The sequence below is a fragment of the Ammospiza nelsoni genome, chromosome Z (assembly GCF_027579445.1).
Source record: "Ammospiza nelsoni isolate bAmmNel1 chromosome Z, bAmmNel1.pri, whole genome shotgun sequence".
NCBI lineage: Eukaryota > Metazoa > Chordata > Aves > Passeriformes > Passerellidae > Ammospiza > Ammospiza nelsoni.
Genome location: NC_080669.1, coordinates 77,514,742 through 77,535,309, shown reverse-complemented (window position 1 = coordinate 77,535,309; position 20,568 = coordinate 77,514,742). Strand labels below are relative to the sequence as shown.

At 39.2% G+C, this 20,568-nt stretch overlaps 1 protein-coding gene across 1 annotated transcript in view; it reads right to left on the bottom strand.

Annotated features, from left to right (window-relative positions):
- Nucleotides 1-20,568, bottom strand: part of ADAMTS12 (ADAM metallopeptidase with thrombospondin type 1 motif 12) — a 145,861-nt gene that overhangs the window by 20,969 nt on the left and 104,324 nt on the right. Inside the window, exons 14-17 of the mRNA XM_059492166.1 lie at nt 18,004-18,124; nt 15,092-15,336; nt 13,703-13,844; nt 6,469-6,595 (exon numbers count right to left, since the gene is read on the bottom strand). Coding sequence (XP_059348149.1) covers nt 6,469-6,595; nt 13,703-13,844; nt 15,092-15,336; nt 18,004-18,124 — 635 coding nt within the window. The remainder of the gene's footprint in view (nt 1-6,468; nt 6,596-13,702; nt 13,845-15,091; nt 15,337-18,003; nt 18,125-20,568) is intronic.

Here is a 20,568-nt window from a genome sequence, read left to right as displayed (position 1 = left end):
TACCAGCCAGTCAGTGAAAGAGAAAAGACAGAATTAGGCAGGATTTCCAGACAGAAGTGGGGAATAAGCCTCATGCTTCAATAAAGTGTAAAAATCTACTGAGTAGGTAGTCCTTCAAGTCCTTCAAATCTCAGGAACTGCTAGGAAATCTACTTAAGCAAGTAATCTATTTACTCTATCCTATGGTTTGTCTGCTTATTGCTATGTCAGTACAGAAGAGTTAAGACATGAGAATCACTGGGGAGTCTGTAATGACAGCACAGAGGTGGAAAAGGTCCCTTTACCCAGTCTAAGCAGCCAGTACTGCACAAATACTCAAACTGGTTCTCCAAGGGTTACCTCCCTCCACAAGGCCTTTTCCCATTAGGGGAAGCAGGGAGGCACAGAGCCCCAAAACCAGATTAGCCAGAGCTGTGCTGCATGGGATCAGTGCCCTGCAGCACTGTCCCTCTGGGCATGGTGTACAGGCCTGCATTAGGCTGGACTTTCCTGTACTTAACTCCTCAACAAAGTAGAAAGGAGCCCCTTATGTGTCTCTGTCATGATTAAAGTCAGTCTTTCATACTATGGTATGTAATCTTCCACCAAAGCGAGGGTAACTTTCCTCTATAACATGTTATGTGTTTTCCAGTGCAAAACACCTTACCTACAAGAACTGCTCCCTTTACATTTGGTTCACCTCAGCATTTCTCCAGCACCATCCTACTATTTTTTCTCATGCTGACCCAGAGCAGATTGTGCACCTGCATATCTGCCTTCTGTGATAAGAAAGAGGAGCAAAAATTTCCAGGTTTCTACAGTTTGAGAAGCCCTGGCATCAACTGTGACATTTACCTGAAGATTTGTCTTTAAAGTTGAAAAAAAGAGGAAAAAACATCAAACCAAGAAAAGCTTTTTTCCTTCAGTTAAGCATGCCCTAAGAAAGAATACAACTTCAAGCTGCTGCTTGAACAATCTGGCCCAGCTCTAAACTCTAAGCCACAAAAGCTCCTAAAAAATATTGCTTGTTCCAGAGTTTTCAAGGAGGTCACAACAAAGCCTTACAGTGAAAACAAAGTAGGAATATATTTTGAAAACACTTTTCTATTTAAAAAGGCAGAAAAAAAAAGCTTTTGGCTTACAACCAACAGCATTCTATTGGTTTTGGGTTTTTTTTTTTTCTTTTTTTGGTTTTTTTTTTTTTTCTTTTAAGGTCCATGAACTTAAGAGACAAAATAATCCTATTCTGACAAATACATCAAAGTTCAGCATTCAGATTTATAACAGTTTTTATGCTTTGTCTCTGCTGATAATCCCTCTCCCTTCCCTATTGCAGTTTCCATGTTCCTTAATTCATTTTCACTTCCACTGCATGTGAGCTGCCACTGATGTGGAAGGCACTGGTATACCTTCCTAGTAACTAAAGAATAAACAACCCAAACAACCAAGACTCAGAGCCATCAAGCTGCAACACAGCTTATTTGTGCAACCATCTGGTCCTCTCTGTGGTACCTACACCTATCTTCTTCCTGTTTAGTAATATATCCATACAGCATTTCCTTTTAAGTTATCCCAAAGTGCACTGACTGCTTTGCTCCAGAATGCAGTCCACTGCCACCACAACCCAGTGGTGAAGTCTCTGGACCAGATTAAACTAAAAAATATCCCAAAATATCTTTCCAAGTAAACGAATCTTTACAAATTAAACTAAAAAATATCCCAAAATATCTACCAAAAATATCTTTCTCCTCCTCTTGCCTTCCTTTAGATCATTTCTTGTTCTTCCAGGTCTGCAAACAACAAAGGAACTCTAACAAGTAAATAAAAAGCAAGTACACCTCAACTGAACACAGTAATAAAAAAAAAAAGGAGTAAATTATCACCACCTGAGTCAAGCCATTTCAGGGTTGTTATCATCTCTTGCATCTTCTTTACAATTTTATCTCTTCTATAATCTTGTAAATTGCTGACATTTCCACACAAATGGAACATAAATATGTGAATTGCTCCATTAATTTTAATGGGACCAGATTACATATTTCGAGGTACAGATATGCTAAACTGACACCTCTTCCCCCTCAGCATTTTCAAATGGCTCTGACTGAGGGTTTAGCAATTGGTACATTGAAATACCAATCTCTAAGCAACAAATTATCAGAGCTTACCACAGAACCTACCTTGAGCAGCAGTAACAGTGTGTGATCAACTGTCGCACACAAAACACTTTTGAAAGCAGTGGAAGTAGTTAAAAAAGTCAGGTGCTCCACAGTTAGAAAATCCCAGAATTAAGATTTTATTCTATTCCATCTTCATGATCAAAATAAAACTACAGTCAGCCAGGTAATTTTTTCTGTAGTCCTCTTCCTCACTCAGTGCAGGTAACTTCAAAAAAACTTGCTCTAACTGGAAGTTTGCTCTTAACACTAACTGGAATTTTTGATGTTGTGTTTTCCTATTTTCATCCTTTCATATCCTTTTTCATGCATATGCCGAATTATCCAAGAGTCAGAAACCTGACATGGAATCACCTGTGCTCCTGTCTCTTCGTGGTTTCTGCTTCAGGATCTGAACTGTGGCATCTCAGCCAAAGGGGAACAAAGTCAAAGCAAGGACGGCAAAACTGCCAAAATCCTTTTTACTGTTCTGGTACAGGATGCCCCAGAGCAGGCTCTGGACCACAGAGAAGAGAGTAACACTTGAGTGACTGCTTTGCCAAGCTCTGCTTATCTTGGTGCTTTTGCTGTCTCCTCACAGTGCACAGGCATAACCAAAACAGGACGTGACTGCCAAACACATATCCAGAATTAACACAGCAATCCGAGCTCTAAATATGCAACTTCTGAGAGGAAATGGCCAAGATGTTGGATCTCCCAGCCAAGCTAAAGACTGTGGTGAGAGACTGGGACAAGCTGGTGGACACTAAAGCCTCATGGGAGTCAGCACCCAATACTTGCTCCTGCCTCTGGTTTCTGTTTTTACCTCTGGCATTTACTGCTACAGCAACTGAGTGGTTCTTAAGTATTAATTCATCAAGAGATCCCTGCAAAGTGAAATGACTGTCTTATCTCCATAGACAGGCATGGCACGGAAAGATTGTGGTAGCAAACAAACAAGCAAAATGCACAATTTAGGTAATTAATTTTCAATAAATGAGCACTGATCTTCCTCAGACTGTCAGAACAGAGAGGAGCCTGTCTGGTGAAAAAATAACTTCAGGAAGTTTTGAGCTGCAGGTGCGAGTTTTCAGCTCTTCTGCAACCAAGCCTGGGACAGAGATAGGAAGAAAATCTCATTCTTTCAGGTGGCATTCAGGTGCCTTAAATGAGACTTATCTTTTCCTCACAAACTGGGTTTCTAAGGTTTGTAACAAATTAGACAGAGCCCAAAAGCCTATGACATAGTCCTCAGCTATACATAGAAGATGTGTGGTGAATGATGTGTGATTCCTGTTGAAAAAGCAATAGCATGTAATTTTGGGGCTATGGGGCAAAAGTTCCCTCATTCCCATCTGGGCATGTCACACCTAAAGAGAGACTGTTGGCTTCTTTATGTATTTGTCCAGCATCAGGCACAGCAAATACCAATGGTGCATAGATTCTTACTCTGTGCATTGGAATAGAAAACAGATTTCTCATTCTTATTATGCTGTTGGAAGTGTACTAAGCAGTCTGGAAGCAGGACAACGCAATAACAACAGATAACAAGTAGCAGATTCCAAGTACTTTTAAAATAATCTATTTAGGGTTACTCTGTTGAAGTGGGTAGTCAAGTTAAAAAGGCTCCAGACAATTTTCTTTACAGCGGGAAGCAAAAGTTTATTCACAATGCTCTAAGTAGTTAAAATCCTACTATTTTTCAAGTAGTATCCATTGATTTTAACATTAACAGCTATGGGACTAAACACCTGCATACCAAAGAAACATTCAACTGGAAACCATACTCCATAGCGTGACCTGGGAAAAAGCAAGCATTTGTACTGCAGTCTCAATGCATTCATCTAGGCAATATCACTGAAGCAGTACATGAGTGGCTGCATGACATTTTAACTCTCAGCTGTCCAGCCACCTTTATTTCATTCTGAATCAAAGCATGGCGTACATGAATTGTGATATTTTTAATGTTTTTTTCATTTTCCTCTGAATTATTTTAGGAGAAAGTGTAATAATAAGCATAAAATAAATACAGGGAAAATCAGGGGACAAGCAAGAATGTTAAGGCTTAGACTTCTCAGAAGTAATTTAAATTTGTAATTTTAAATCTGCAATTTAAACAATTTACAACTTCCTGAAATGGATTAAGGAGGTAAGATCTGGTTTGTGAGAGCCACAACCATTTTATTCTTTGTCCATAACTTCTGTTTGATAAATTATTGATTTCTTATTAAGTGGTCTAGTAGCATGTTTTTCATCAGTGTGATTTAGTAGGGAACAGCCATCATTTTTTTGATAGAACCTACTCTAAAGCACCTGGTTCACTGCTGAGAAGTTCAAGGTCATCCAACGATTTCAGTTCTGTGGCTGCAGCACTAAACAAAGGTCTCCTGCAGGGTTGTGTTTAACAGAACTGTCCTCACCTCTGGCACAGAGTTTAGCCACCCCTCTAGGGAACACTTTGTTCTCAGCAGCTCCACTGGACTCCCAGTTATCCCACATAATGCCATGTGGGACAGTCACACCTGCCTCCAGCATTCAGGAGGACATTGTATATAATAGAGGAAGTTGTACATAAGAAAAATTTTTCAAGGCTGCAGAAGGAGTCTGGATGAGTGAGGTTCATTGGAGGTTACTGATTAGACAAGCTAAGAAATCCTCTGGAAATGCCTTGAATTAAAACCAGTTGAAAGCTGGAAGAGCATTACAAAGAAATCTGATTTATGTTTGACTTATTCCTCCTTAGGCATGTAGGCCCTGCTGAGAGCCAGCACAGGGACTCAGTCCCTTGGTCAAGTTCCTACAGTCACTTTTGTGTTACTAAGAGAAAAATAAATATGCAACACGACTCTAGAATTAAATACATATGGTTTTCCTGCACTGCACTTTGTTGTGATTTTGCTCAGAAGGATGACTTCTGGTTTCCCCTGCAGCACAGAAAGAGCTCAGGAAGCATCACAGGCTGCCAGCACACAAGAGCTTTTCTGTCTGCAGAAGAGTTTGGTTTATGCATGACATTGTGCAGTCTGCTCAACAAGCAACAAATTCCCCTCTCTGACTTTTCAAGAGCAGGTCTAAATAATGTTGTCACTTAGAAGAAATGGCATAAATTAAGTTAACTGGGAATTTTTTAATTGATAGTACAGTTTATGTGTGCCATGAAAAAACACCTCAGTGTGTATGGGTAGCTCCAGCTCTTAACTAGTCAAATAATAAAAAGTTTGGTCTAGTTTCAGTTGATTTCCTGGCAATCTACAAAGAATTATGAAATGCAGCTGGTACACCATGCTGCAAGCACAAAGATGTAAATCCCACAGAAGCGTCACATACTGCTATGAAGATACTTGGAAACAACTAATAAAACAAACAAATACACACAACTTTTAACATCAAAGTTTCATGAAATTCACTGGTGGCAAATGCAAGACCATGAACCCCAAGGATTCATTGCTTCGATTTGATTCTGATTGAACTAGAATTTCTAGGGAAAGACTGGTGTACCTTTGTGAACAGCAGGATAAACAACTTTCAAAGACAACAGAAGACAAAACCGACGTATCTAAAGCACGAAACAAAAACCAGTATTGATCTCTTTTCAGCACATCTGTGCCTGTGGTACAAGCCCACAGTTCTGCAGGCACCTGGAACGTTTAGTCTTCCTTACCCTACTAAATGCTAAAATGGTAGCACAGAATGGTAGCACAGAAAAACCAGAGATGAATATAAATTAAGACAATGTTATGAGAAAGGAATTATTCCCATGTGATCACGGAATTAAGAGAACTGCACTTCACTCAAAGTTCTTATAAATAAGAAGGACCATAATAAAAAATGCCAAGTACTGTGTTACAAAGAAAGTATAAAAATTAGTTTTAGAAGTAAAGCATTTCCACTCATCACCTCTCATAAAAAGGACAAAGGTGCATTAAAAAATACTGAGAAACAACATCTAAAGGCTCTGCTAGTTGTTTTTGGAATATACTAATTACTAATATATTAATTCTTCTTATCTCACTTGAGCTAAGGCAAGAACACAGTTTTAAAATAAAAACCTATATGGTCTTCAGGCACACCCCTACCCAAACTGAACAAAAATAGTATCTAAATACATGAGAGAACTATCTCTGCCAGACTGCTCAGTAACTTGACTTAGAAACCTCTCAGGATGGCTCACTTCTGATTTGTTTACTATGTAATTTCTGGCACCTTGCTCTGCAAGGCGTGGCAGCCCTCACCAGGCACCATGGAAGGCCACGGATGCCATGCCAGCCTGGCATCAGGAGCAGCTCCCTTTGAGCAAGGATGCTGTTCCCACCCCCAGAGCCCCAGAAGCTGTTACCTGGGCGGGCAGTCCTGCTCGTGGCACTTCTTGTGCCGCCCCTTGGGCTGCGTGGCTGGGTCACAGAAGGAGTTTTTGACGGCTCCGCTCGCCCTCCGCACGCAGCGCGCGATCTGCCGCCGCAGCCCTGCCAGAGACACACACACAGAGAGAGAGAGAAAGGAGCAGTCATCCTGGGCTGGGGATGGAGTGCAGGAATCCCCAGCTACGTGCACCCTTCAGCCAAGCTGGAAAGGTCAAGTGGAGCTGTCTTGGACGGGATCAGAGCTCAAGTGACAGATTAGAAAGCACTTTCCTTGATGGCTTTGCTGGCCTCAGAAAGGGCTCCTGCAGGCCCTCGAGCGGGTTTAAATGGCTTTGAAGGGTTCTCCAGTTACCCACAGACAAGAGGAAACACAGCAGCATCAGGCTATTCACAGCAAGCTTGGGTTTGCTGACCTTTTCTCTGTTCATTGGGAAGGCTGTTTAAGCAGAACACAAACCAGAGCCACAGAATAATCCTGTGACTCTTAACATTAATTCAACTTTTAAGAAGTTTTGGTGCACATTTTGACTTTTTTTGCACATTTTGAAATCAATGATAAAAAATGTCTTCTATTTTCTAAGTACATAATACACAACATTCAGTGCAAGAGCTAAAGAACAATTATGAAGAGAAACACAAAAACAATTCACACAAACCATTTGGGTTATTTCCTAACATTTCAATTTATACAAAACTCCATTCATTTAACAGAAAGAAACATGAACCAAAATACTACACGAACCTAATATGAATCTGAAGAAATCCACTTTCTAGGAGCCTGCTTTCCCAATAGTTCTGCAATAATTTGAGGCAGATCTCTGGCTGCAACGCAATGTAAACAAAAGTATTGCAACATTACAGTTTGAAAGACTGCACTGAGACTGATATAGAGGCATTAAAATAGTCCACACAAATCTTAAGGACTAAAAAGACTGAAAAATCTTTTTTTAACTCCCATTAACTGTGCTATTCATTTTCATATCAATTAATACACACTGTAGATCACTGCATCTCTAGAACTTTTATCTTCCTCCTGGGATGCACAGGGCCTAACAGCCCTGTTATCATGGCATCAAGGGTAAGTGTTGGGCTATTTAGCAGTATGTTTAGGAAACAAGCTTTTCCTTTCCTCAAGCCTCCTAATAACTAGATAAGAGCAGCAATCCACAGAAAATAATTGAGAAATAGTAATATATTCCTCTGTATATTCATAGCATCATAAAAATGGTAAGGTTGGAAAAGCCCTGTAGGATCAACAAATCTAATCATTAATCCTGCTCTAGCTCAAGAACACAGAAGAGAGTTTTGCATGCCTGTTTGGATAATTTCATAGAAACCAAAGGAAACCTACATCCCTATTTTTTAACACCTGAGAACATCAGGTATGTGAGGAAATGCTTTCATTTTTTGATTACTTTAAGGCTTCTGACTGAGACATATAAAATAATTACTGACTACAGCACAAGATTTGATGACTGACTCTGCCCCAGTCAGATATGAAGGCTGATCTTCTAGCACAGTGATTAGTGTCACCTGTAAGGGACAATTAAGGAACTGAGGCATTCAAGAGTCCATGGGTACATGGTGCAGCTGCAAGACTGCAGTAAGCCTGGACATGGTGATCTCTTATTCATAGGTGACTTCAAACAGGAGCAAGACTTTTGTCTCAGCAGAGAACTCCCAGGTAGCAGTGCTCTCTTTTATGCCCTGGTATAAATGTGACTAGAAAATTCAGCAATCTTTCTGCTAGCTGTAAGCAAATCAGTTGGCAGAAATGTTTCTGTTACTTTCAAAATCATGATATGTTGCTGTTCCAAATACAAACAACAACAAATCTTTTGCTTTGATAAATTTTTAGTGTATTTCAGCTGCTGCAATTCATTTTAAAGCCCCCATAAACCTTTGCAAAAGTTTTGCTTTGAAGCTGTACATTCTCATAAAAGGACCAGCTGACATCAATGAACTAGTTTATTCTAATAAACAACCTCTTTATGAAAGTTATGTGAACTCCCATTGTAGTTTCAAAATCTCTTGCAGTTCAGCTCCAAAGCTGGAAGGAATTCTATATGCTTATAGCAACACACACACACAGATGTAGGTTTACATGCTATGACATAATGAAATGGATTTATCAGTTTGAGCAAGTTGAACTAGAAAACACTGCAGAAAAAGACAACTAGTCACTACTGACCCTGCCCCAGCAAGTATTTACAGTTATACAAGTTAAGAGGGTAATGTCCTATTCAAGCCACAGATTAAAAATTCTAAATATACTGAAACCTCAGTAAAATTTGAAACCTAAACATTTTTTTGAAAAGGCTTTGAGAGGTAGCTGTTTTTGTCCCTTCACCACTTTTAGTTTTTTTCTGAACTCAATGCTGATTAGTTCACCTGATGTGTACTATCTCAGCTCAGTGAAAAAAAACCTTGCAAGTATTTCTGGGAAAGGTAGGAGAAACCAATAAAGATAATCATCAGATCACAGAATAATCTCCATTTCACTAAATCTGCTCAGAGGTTCCTTCTTCTTCCCTGTGACAGTTCATGCCTAATGCAGGACTCTTTAGATGTGAGGCTGACCCACACATACCTTGCTTTCTCACTTGGTTGGCAAAGCAAGCTACCAGTTCAGAGTTATCTGGGTGTGAAAGGCATTTGAAAGAGAGATTAGAAATCTTTTTGCCACAGAGCCCTCAGTTTGGGCTGTAAACAACAGAAATGAAGGATCATAAGCAAGTATATAAAAAAGTGTATGAGAAACATGCATATTTGACTTTAGAGCTCATTTGAACAGGTAATCATCTGAGCTGTGCACTTAGATAGTCTGCAAGGAGTTCACTTTGTATTTGAACGAGCAAATTATATTCTGTGCATGCACAAGTTATGCACAGAATACAAGTGCCAGTCTTTACATTTGCAGTGCTATAAAACTGAGACACACAACAGTCAATGGAAACAGTGACCTTTGCATTCTAAAACCAACACTACAAGCTTAGGAACACTTGGAAATAATTTTGCAGAGTGGCCTTTATAAAAGTTGTAAAGGATTTAGACGGCACATAACAGTTAACCCCAAAAAGAATCTTAGGGTTAAGTCTTTTAGCAGAGCTTTGAAAATCTGCCAATTACCCATACTATCTGTGGAGAAACAAAGTTTTGATATTGGCTAATATTCTCCCTTAGTTGCAGCTGTGCTGTGCTATGCTTTTTGTTACATTTAATGCCACTCAAAGCTGGTTCTAAGAAACAAGACCAAAGCCTTTAGACAAGGAGGAAGTACTTACACTTTTAATTCCAATATAACCCATTCCGTGATTGTTTAAAGAAGGAATTATAGGTAGTTGGTCTAGAAAAGAACCTCAGTGACACATTTTAATTAATCTGCATGTAAAAAAGCTTACAGGCTCTACCTGCTGTCTTGAGAGCAGGCTCTGGTGGGACGGCTCTTGTCCAGAGGGTGCAGCAGATTGCAGGACACCACTGTGCACACATTCTGACTGCAAAGCAATTCCTTTCAGCATAAAGCAAATGGCAGGAGAAGATTCAACCTGTCCTGCACTGAGGACAGAAAAAGGGTTATGACTTTTACTACAAATTATCCCCTTTGGTCCTTGTTTGCCATGAACTGGATTGCAATGTAACTAATCTTTTTTCTACACTGGAAATGTGTATCAGGTATTGCAGTGTGTTCTCCTTTTCCCTGCATGAAGGATAAGGTATACCTGCCACAGAAAACTTTGATTTTTCTGACTACTTTTTTCCTGTTCAGCGGTGTTACAGTAGACTGGCCAGAGCCACCTTTGACACTACAATAGGTGGGTGCATACAAAGGAAATGAAAGAAGCCGTGAGAACATTTGAATATTTTGTTTTTCCACTGCATCAGTCCACTGCCCTGCCTGCAGCCTAACTTCTTATTTCCTAATGCAAATTTTCTTTCTTGGCTGCAGAAAGCATTTGATTGTATTGTCCTGATTTCTGTGGCCACCAAAGGCAGAAGTAGCCTTGGATTTATTGCTGTGTTTTTGGCCAGTGGTGATGAAAGGATGTGTGCTGGACCTTTGGCAGGTCCAGGTTTGCCAAGAGAACAGAAGTCTAGGTAAGGATCAATTGCTCCCACTGGCTGTGGCTATCAAAGTTAGTTCAGCAGTTCATCTTTCTTGATCCTCCTTTTTATCCTAAAAAAATATTGGTTAATTGTTTACAAAAATGCTAATTGCAATAATCCTTAAAAGCTATTTACTACTTATGTAAGGCTAAATAAATACAGCTTTTCTTATTTATCTCTCTGTAGGCTTATCTTCAATAAGACTTGTCCTGCAGCACACCCATGGCAGAAAACGATGTGCACTTCAGTGCACTTTTACCTTATAAACTCCTCAGAACACTTCAAATGTCAGTGATTTGGTATAAGTGTGTTAGTGTCAACAGCAATAAATTCTGAATCTAAACAGAGTGAACATTCATATGAAATCGATCACATTGTTCACAGCCAGAAGGAGGTTCTGTGGAAGTCAGAAGGAAATTTTATGTAAGTCAGTTGGACATCAGGGAGAATTTCTTCACTGAAAACATAGTCAAACCCTACTAGAACAGGGTGCCCAGGAAGCGGTGGAGTCACCATCCCTGGGAGTGTTCCAGAAACAACTGGATATGGCACTTGGGGCCATGGTTTGGTTGATGAGGTGGTGTTTGGTCAAGGCTTGGGACTCTCTGATCTTTCAGGTGTTTTCCAGCCTTAGTGGTGCTATGAACAGTGATGCTGGTCCACATCCCCATGGCCCAGAGCACAACCAAATACAACATGCATCAGCAGAGAGCTGCAGGCAGATTGGCATATCAGATTTCCCCACTCCAAGTGATGCATTGGAGCTCTGTGCCAAGATTTCTCTGTTTTAATGAGCAGGGAGTGATAGACAATACCCTGACTGCATCACTGCATCAGCAAACTACATCCTTCTTTACACCTGTCCAGTTACTTCTCTAGACATCTGTATCTCAGAGGAAAGAGGACTACAGGTTTATTCACTTCTTTTCTTCTGTCCATGAAGGAATGCAGAGAACTGGTGAAGTGTCTGTGCCCTTCATGAACTGGGATGCACCTCCTGGTTCCCCTCCAACTGATGTCACCAAGTCCGTAATCTTGTCTGAAACACATGATTTCTACTTATACAAAGGCAGTAAGCTCAAAAAAGAGCTTTTACTAAGCTTTTACTAAGAGCAAAAATGCAGCTAACAGAGGAAGTCAATTAGTAGATAAGAACTGGAAGAACTTTACATACTATACAGTTATCTGTATAAGTAACCCATGTGGCAGAAATAAAAGCCACATCACAGTTAACTAGCCAGAAGAGAGTACATGGGGCTACAATTTACCTAGAAACAGTTCTGGGAAAACTGCAGCTAATGTAAAAAGAACCTCAAAACAGCGTAACAGTCTACTAACACATTCGCCTCCTCTCCCCTTTTTATCACAACAATTTTTACATTAAATATGACTCAGAACTACGCAGGTATCAGAAATAACACAGAACACAATTAAGCAAAACCACTTGTTTTGTGCACCTATTTAAAGAAAATGGTGGGTGTCTCTCCACCAGAAACCACATCAAGTTTTGTGCTGGGAGACTCTTCTCAAAAAAAACCCACAGAAAAAAAATCACAGCATCTATCTAATCAAGCATACATAAATATGAATGAACACACGTCTCCATAATATATTAATTATATATATATATAAATATTTTTAAAATAACATGTGGATGTTATTGGGATGGGATATTTTACACTAGGCTTCTAAAAATTCTTCTTTGAATCTTATAAAATTAGGTCATAAAATGCCTTTTGTCCAAACCACTAAAAAACACATTGTTTTAGTGTCTTCCCTGACAGAAGAGATTCAAAAATGTTACTCCTGCAATCATCACTATTTTTAAATCACAGCTGGGTTTGTTATAACACTTGTTTGTCCTTTTTCTTTTCTTCCAAAAAGGAGTTGAAAAAGCAGTAATTACCAAAAGCCATTAACAATACTCTAGCATTAGAAAAGGTCTTTCTCATATTATTGGTCTGGTTGTAACACTAATCTTCTACTCCTTTCACACTGTACAGAATGGTCAAAGAACAATGTTATGGTTGTATCTCCAGAATTCTTTTACTGTCCTGTGAAAATCAAGAGTTAATTCAGACAGAAGGCTACAATTCCTAACCCCCAAGTTCAGACTTCCCTTCATATACCACATTTTCGGCACATTTTCAAAATTATTCACACAATTGATGGATTTAAAAAATGACTAATGTAAAGATTTGGTCTCTTTATCCTTACTGTTGGTTTACTATAAATATTAACTTTGTCTCATTGATGTTAGCTACTTCAGAGGAAGTTCTCCTGGTAGCATTTTGTGTGAGTTACCGGAAGCCACAACTTTCAGACCTGTTGTTAAATCCTACTTCACAGTCATCACTGTGTTTGTCTGGTTTAATGTGCTGCATAGAACTACAGTACAACTGCAGTGCTACCCAAGCTATTGCCAAATGGGCAAAGACATGGAAGTTCTCAAGACTAATTGCAATTAAGTAACTATTGAATAATGGACAGAAAAGAGTCATTACTTGTCAGGGCAGGACAGAAATGAAGAATATTTTTTGTAGTTATTATACAGAAAACTCTTAATAGGGAAACAACAGTAGGTCATAAATTTGTATTGCTGGAAAGAAAGGCTATGGTGAACAGTATTGACAAAAAATTATGACGGAAAGAAAACTGTACCTCCTTATTTTGGTTCACAGAAGCTGAGAATTTCAGGGCAGGTGTTTTAGAAACCTAATGACTTATGCAATTTTAATTTTTTTTTTATTTAGAAGTCAAAATACATTATTCACAGAATCACAGAATGGCTGGGGCTGGAAGGCACCTCTGGAGATCACATAGTCCCACCCCCCCACTACAGAAGGGTCTCCTGGAGCAAGCTGCACAGGAGCACAACCAGCCAGATTTTTAATATCTCCAGAAAAGGAGACTCCACAGCCTCTCTGGGCAGCCTGTTCCAGTGCTCTGCCTCATTTAAAGTAAACAAGTTATTCCTTACATTATTTTTGCAACCATGTGATCTGATTTCCCACCAAATGCAGATTTAAAGAACATTACCTCTTTGAGGATTACATCTGTAATGAAGGAAAACAGTAAGAGAAAAGGGAAGTGAGGAATTACCTCTTCCACAGGTAACACTGCAGGCTGTCCACTCTCCATATTGCCAAAAATACTCTGGCTCTCCAATCTCATTCTCATTACTCTCTTCTTTGCGTACAGTGTATTCATACTCGATTCCAGGGTTAGTTTCTTGAAAAAGCAGCTGGAGAGAGTGGTGTTTATCAGTGGTTTAATTAATAATCTACTGGTCAAGAGCTTTCAAAGTGTGAAACTGGAATAATTAAAGCTGCCCATAAAGTCTGCTACCAGTTCAGAGAAGCAGACATGCAGAATTTCCACTTCTTTGTTGACCATGGCATACATGAATTTTTCAAAGACACAGCTGTTTACCATGCATTTCTGCAAATGCAGGTGAGAATAAATGGGTCACCATAATTGGTATTCTACTGACTATAAGAAAAGATAATGTGAAGTCCATCCAAAGCATCCTTATGCTGCTGATTAAGAGCTATTGCCTATCCCCATTATTAGTTATAATTTTACTACCTGCTGAAATAGCTGTTACAAAACAACCTCTGGGTCAGAAAATTACAGATGCTATTCAGACGCTGCTTTAACATTATTTTTCATTGTTTCTGAATTAAGAAGAAAAATTTCCAGCTGAGAAGGGGTACTCAAGAAATTTACCTGAGAGGGAGAAAGTAAACATCATTAAGGGGAAAAAAAAACTTCAGCCACAAACTTTTATTCTTCCCAATTCTACTAAAAGTGAAGTCTGAGCACTCACTAGTTTTGTCTTCTCACAAGACATTCAAAGTGTGAAAGGGGTCTCCCATCACACCTCTAATACTTCTTTTGATTGCATGGTGGGCACACATGCAAACAAGCCATGAGAGACACTTCCGAAGATCAAAAGGCCAATTCCAAACTGTTTTCTCAGAACTGACAGAAACTGGTTATGTATAAGTCAGAATCCATAAAGCAACATGAAAGAAACAAATCAGCCTCTGTGGATGTTAAATGGGTCAGTTTCACTTACCACAAGCTATTAACCCGTATACATAATGCTGTATGTTTTCTTGCTCTGTGTAAGCTGCCTCTGCTGTCAGCTGCCCGTAGCTCTCACTGTTCACAGCCTCACATCAGCTCCCTTTTCGTGACAACTTATTTTTCATCTGGATCTGGTTCACATCACAGCCATGAGTTGGTCCAAGAAAGTTTGGGGAAAGGACTGACCAACTAGTGGCAGCACAGGATTATCTCAGCCTTTAACAAATATTGGAGTGCTATGCAGGATTTGAGTTCTTAGGCAGGATGAACAACCCTCAAAAGCAAAGTGCTTATTTCTCTCCAAAACAGCTCAACTGTTTTTTTTTTTTTTCAAGACAGCACATTAATAGTGTTTTATATACCAATATACATATTTTCTGCCCCTGATTTCCTCTTTACCTGAATCCATATCGATTCATTGGTGGGTCCTGGAGCAGTCAGATTTTCTAGATCCCCTGTTCTGTCATACTGAAATATTGTGCCTGCCACTTTGTATTCACCATTCCACTGGATGATATAGCCTCCATTCAGGTAGTATTTTTCTGGGTCTTTGCTTCGCATAGCAAGGAAATTTCCTGATTCTGTAACTTCCATGACTTTGATTCCCCTTGCTCCTTTTGGAATTAGCCCAATATCAACATATCCTAAGAGACAAAAAAAATTAATGGAGGTGAACAACAGAAATGTCACTGCATTTTACTTCTTTGTAAGATGATTAAAACAACAGCTTTGCTTGAAAAAATACACAAATGTGCTGTCACAGAGCTTGTATTTCAGTTTGTTGATAGTGTGACTTTCCAAGTCAGGGTTTCTAGTATCAGTTGGGGAATAGTGTTTAGGCAATGCCAGTGGCATTTAGAAGGGATGTGGAGGTGAATGACTTTCAGAGCTGTGCCAGGGGAAATCTACTCCACACATGAGCATCAACATTTCCATAACTATGCCTGAGGGCTCTGGCATACTGTAATCTGGAGAAATGCCAGGGAGTTCCTGCAAGTTAACAGCCTGTTGTGGGAAAGGTTTTTTTCAATTTGCAAAAAACATTTTCATCTGTACACAATGTACAGGTGTGCACAGAATTCCATGTACCTTCTCTTAAGGCATTTAAATTCTCTGTGACTGTTTGCCCTACAACAACAAGAATAACAAAATAACGTTATTCAAATGCCTCAAATTACTACTATAAATTCAGCACTTTTTTGTAAACTACCAATCTTCATAACAAAGTTCAAGGGATCTTCATGGATAGTTATGTGTTCAGGGATTTTTGGTTGGTGTGTTAAGAATGACCCAAAGCATCTATTACAGAATTTTGTTCACATCATAGGCAATATGTGATGTCACAGTCTGAGCTTCTTACCTTACAGGAAGCTGCTATTGTTGTTGCTACTAAATTGTAAAAATAGGAAGTTCACATAGATACTTGAACGTGAACACAGGTAGCTTTCTTGTTATTGCCCCTAGCTGAGCTCTAGAAATTGGATGGATAACACTGTTACAAGCTGGTGCACTGGGAGCGTGAGCTGCATTTTGTGCTCGTTTACTTCAAGACTGGAACATGAGTTCCCCAGTTCTCATCACACCTTTCTGAGGTCATGAATTAAATTCTGAGAGTCACATCCTGTTCACCTTTCTTGTGAAATGAGCTTTTCACCTTTGATTACTCACTCACATGAGTGAGATAAACCACACTGGGCATGCTAAGCAATCTTCAGTATCAATGTTCTTCTCCCACCAGAACTATTTATGTGCTGTACAGTAACCTGCTTCTGTAAATAAGTGCCCAAGAGTCTTTAACATCCGATTTTCTTTGCAGCTCTTTTGTGGTGTAATAAATAGTGGTTAAAATATCCTATGCTGCTTGTGGTGCAAAACAGAAAAGACTTCAGGTCTTTCCTAATTAGATTGATACTATATAACCATATATATGGATTTCCAATGATTTATGTTTAAGAAGGAACATTTTCTGAATGTTACCTTCTGCAAGTCTTCTTGACTGACTGTGGAAACTGAAACATTTTTTTCTAAATGATTCAGTTTTTTCTAAGTGAATGAAGGAAGAAAATCTGGAAGCTCACTTCTATTATTCAGGAAATCAGTGGTCTAGGTCTGTTGTAAGTAGCCAAATCTAATGATTCTCTCAAATGTTCAATTCATTCAGTGGAGAGAAGACAGGTTACAAACACAGTGTGTGATTATGTAACTAAAGGCTTGATTAGAAGGCATACTTACAACCAGGAAAAATTAGCACAGCATGGAAAGCCTTAATTATGTCACATCCTGGCAGCTTGGCTTTGAAATTTTGGTGTCCTTTTACAGTAGGGTTGGGTTGGTTGTTTTTTTTTTTTTCTTCTATTTAATTAGAATAACATTTGTTCAAAATGCAAAGCATAAAAACTATAAGACAATTTGTATTCTATTGCAACACAAAAACCTGTATATCCTTTCAAGATTTTGCATAGTTAATTTTGTCTAAATCACCTGCTGCTGCTCCGAAACCTTATTTTAAACGTATTGCAACTGTCTGGTAAGGGAAGTTACCATTCACTCAGTATATCATCTTCTGTCTTCTCCCTGGCCCTCCCCAACAGCTAAATTACTTCCTGATTTCCCAGAGCCTCTTGCTGATTCCCAATAAACATTATTTGATTTTGAAAGGAAAGCTAATCAGCAGCAAGCTTTTGAGCTTGTCACACAACATAATAAATTTTTGTTTTAAAATTCTGTGGATGGACATTATGGAATTGTTCCTGGTTATGTGGTCTCATTTGATAAGGATCTAGAGATCCAAGATTCAATAACAGTCAAATAGTCAGCTGTCTTACCTACACTGGGCTCATTAAATCCTGGAGCAACCTTATTGTGGGTGCTTCTGCACACCTGTGAACAGGCAACCCTCAGATGCTATTAATCCTTCCCTTTTTAATTAAAATTAAATCTATATGCTCCCAAAACAGACATGAACAAATTAATGAAACCTTTGCTGTATGCAGAGCTGTACAAGGACAGAAGAACTTGTTTTTCCTTTCCAACTTCAGTGAGAAAAAAGTAGTTTTACTCAGGCCATTAGCACAGCATTGCAGATCAAACGATGACCAGATCTGACTATGCACAGAGCATGCATTTTTTCTAGCAGAAGCGTGATTCACTGATAACATGATAACACTGATTCACTGATTCACGTGATAACACCCAGTTACAATTTCCCCTGCAGATCATCCCTCAGTTTTCAACAAGAAGCACTTTCAATCATTTTTACACAGAGAAATGACTTCAGCAAGGGAAGAATTTAAAGGAGGAATCCAAATTACCAAATCCTTCACTTTGATTAAACATCATCTTCACTGTACGACAAGCAGAGCCATCTCCCAGGCAAACTCCACACTGGTCTTCTGTTGCGTTAGAATTTATCTCATAATCACAGCCAACAGCCTAGAAGGAAAAAACAGCGTCAGTATAAATGCAGCCTCTACAATTAACTACTCAGAGCTCATCTATCACTGTGCTTCTGAGCAGGGATGTAGTATATATCCTGTATGGTGTATTACACCAAGGTGAAAAACAAACCAACAAACCATAACCATCATCATGTCACAAAACATACAGTAGTGACTTGAGACACAAATGTGCCACACAAATGGCTTCATTATCTGGGACTGGCCACTGTATCTAGGATTTGTGTCTGCTTCCTAATGTCATAGAGCCATCCACAGGTTCCTGGGAATGCAATGCAGAAACAGAACTGAAATCTCTGCCAGCTTTTTGTGGCCATCACGCAGCAAAGAACCTCTACTACAGTCAACCCTCCTGGCAAAGAGAAACTCTTCAGTAAGCATGAAGCTTTACATCAATGACTCTCCAGCTTGCCAGCATAGGGCATGGGTCCAGATACAGTGGGTCAAGTGGGTCAAGTTCTAGTAAAAACTAATTTTCCAATTTATACTTGCTATAGGAACAAAGTCAGACTATAATATATTCATCCTGAGTCAGGAAAAAAACTTCCTTGCCCAACCCAAAAATTCTGTACTCTGATGTCTTTAAATTTCAACAGAATTTGCATTTCGTTTCGGGATTTTTTTTCCTGCCTCTTTTCAAAAACAGGCAGGATTGCAGAACACAGCATGAAGTCCAACACTTAGTGGTTGTTAATAGCATCTAAGATATCTGGAGGCCTGTGATAGAGATGAATAGCCAGAAGCCTGGCTGTACGTCAAGGTTTTGTCTTAGTTTCAGATAGGGGATACAGTATCATAAAGTCACCTCAAAACACGTTTTCTCAGCTGATTTTTCTCAAAATAAGCTTTCAGGTGCTATACCTACCAACCTAACACCCTCTTGATGTATGAAAATCTGATATATGAACCTCTTTTGACGTTGATCTTATTTCACCTTCAGTACATCAGCTACTGTGTATTTCTGCAAGATTCTGACAGGAAAATCCATCTATTAGATTAACCTAGGTATACAGGCTCTTGCATCCCCTAGTGCTTTTCTATCATTTTCAGCTTAAGAAATACCTGAACATTTGTCTAAGTGCCAATGAATTTAATGAACAATTAGAGAAACTGTGAGAAACAGAAGCAAGGAAAGGCCTCCAACTACAGATGGTGCCAAACGGCACCACTTAAAAGAAGGCTCCCAAATAGAGATGCATCCACCACTTACTGCCAATTCATATCCAGCACCTTTCACACCAGCTCTGAAAAGCCACAGCCATGTCAAAGGTTCTGCAGAAGTCTTAGCTTCTCCCTCCTCTCAGCGAAGGCCACTTTCAAAAAATGAAATATTTTGTAATGTCTTGCACACACACAGATCCTGGCACCAAGGCCCACACTTACGAGCAGTACAGAAGATTACAGAGATAACGATATGTCAGCAAGGTGACTAACTTTTTGCCTCCAGGTATGCAGCTATTTGAACAGGGGTGGATTTAATCTACTATTCAGAATACACAGATGCCACTGCTACACAAACAGGATGTTTCTTTATCTTTCCAGGAGTTCAGATCTGTCTCTTCACCAGTTTAACTTTAACACTTCCTAGTAATTTAGAGAGGCTGAAGTGTTGCTGTTTTCTCAGTGATGCATTCCACAGTACATCTACTGTACTATTAGTACATCTGTTAATCATCTGCAAACAGGGAAGTCACAGTTATCTGGCTCATTATTAGACCGAAGAAATAATAAGACACTCTGGAGAGTCATTGAATTTGAAGTTTATTTTCTATACTACGCACATACATCCTTGAACAGAAAGGTGGGGAAAGTCTGAAGATGGAACTCTTGCACTTTGTGCTTTCCCATTAGAAAATACAATTAATGACTGCTGGGAGCTTGTATTTTGAACTTCTCTAAAAATTACTTGTCTTCAAATTGTATATTTTTGCCAAATTATCATTTTCTGGTAGAAAATTCATGTTTTGGAAAAGGTTTCTGTGCTTCTTTATTTACTGTGCATTCTTGTTTGAGAGGCTGCACACAGAATTAATTTATCTATTTCACACTGTCAATCAGATAGTTTGAAATGAACATCACTGAGCATATTTCCCTTCCAAGTACTGTGGGGTGTAAAAACCCCCAAGGGTTTAACTAATTAGTTCTGATTAGAACAGCTGCAGCCCTGGCTCTAACTGAGATGGCAGCAACACAGCATCATCCCTTCCCTGCCTTTGGGATTGGCAAATCTGTGTTTCTGCATGGGCTGCGCTTCATCAGATCAGATTTTGACCATTTCCTTTACCAACAGATCTATGGCATCAAAGTATGGCATCACTGGGATGTGAAGGGAATCCCTTTGTCCCTTCCAGTAACAGCAGCAGAAGTTTGTATTTCACTGTCCTTCTGATATATGAAACAGTTTGTATCTGATCAGACATG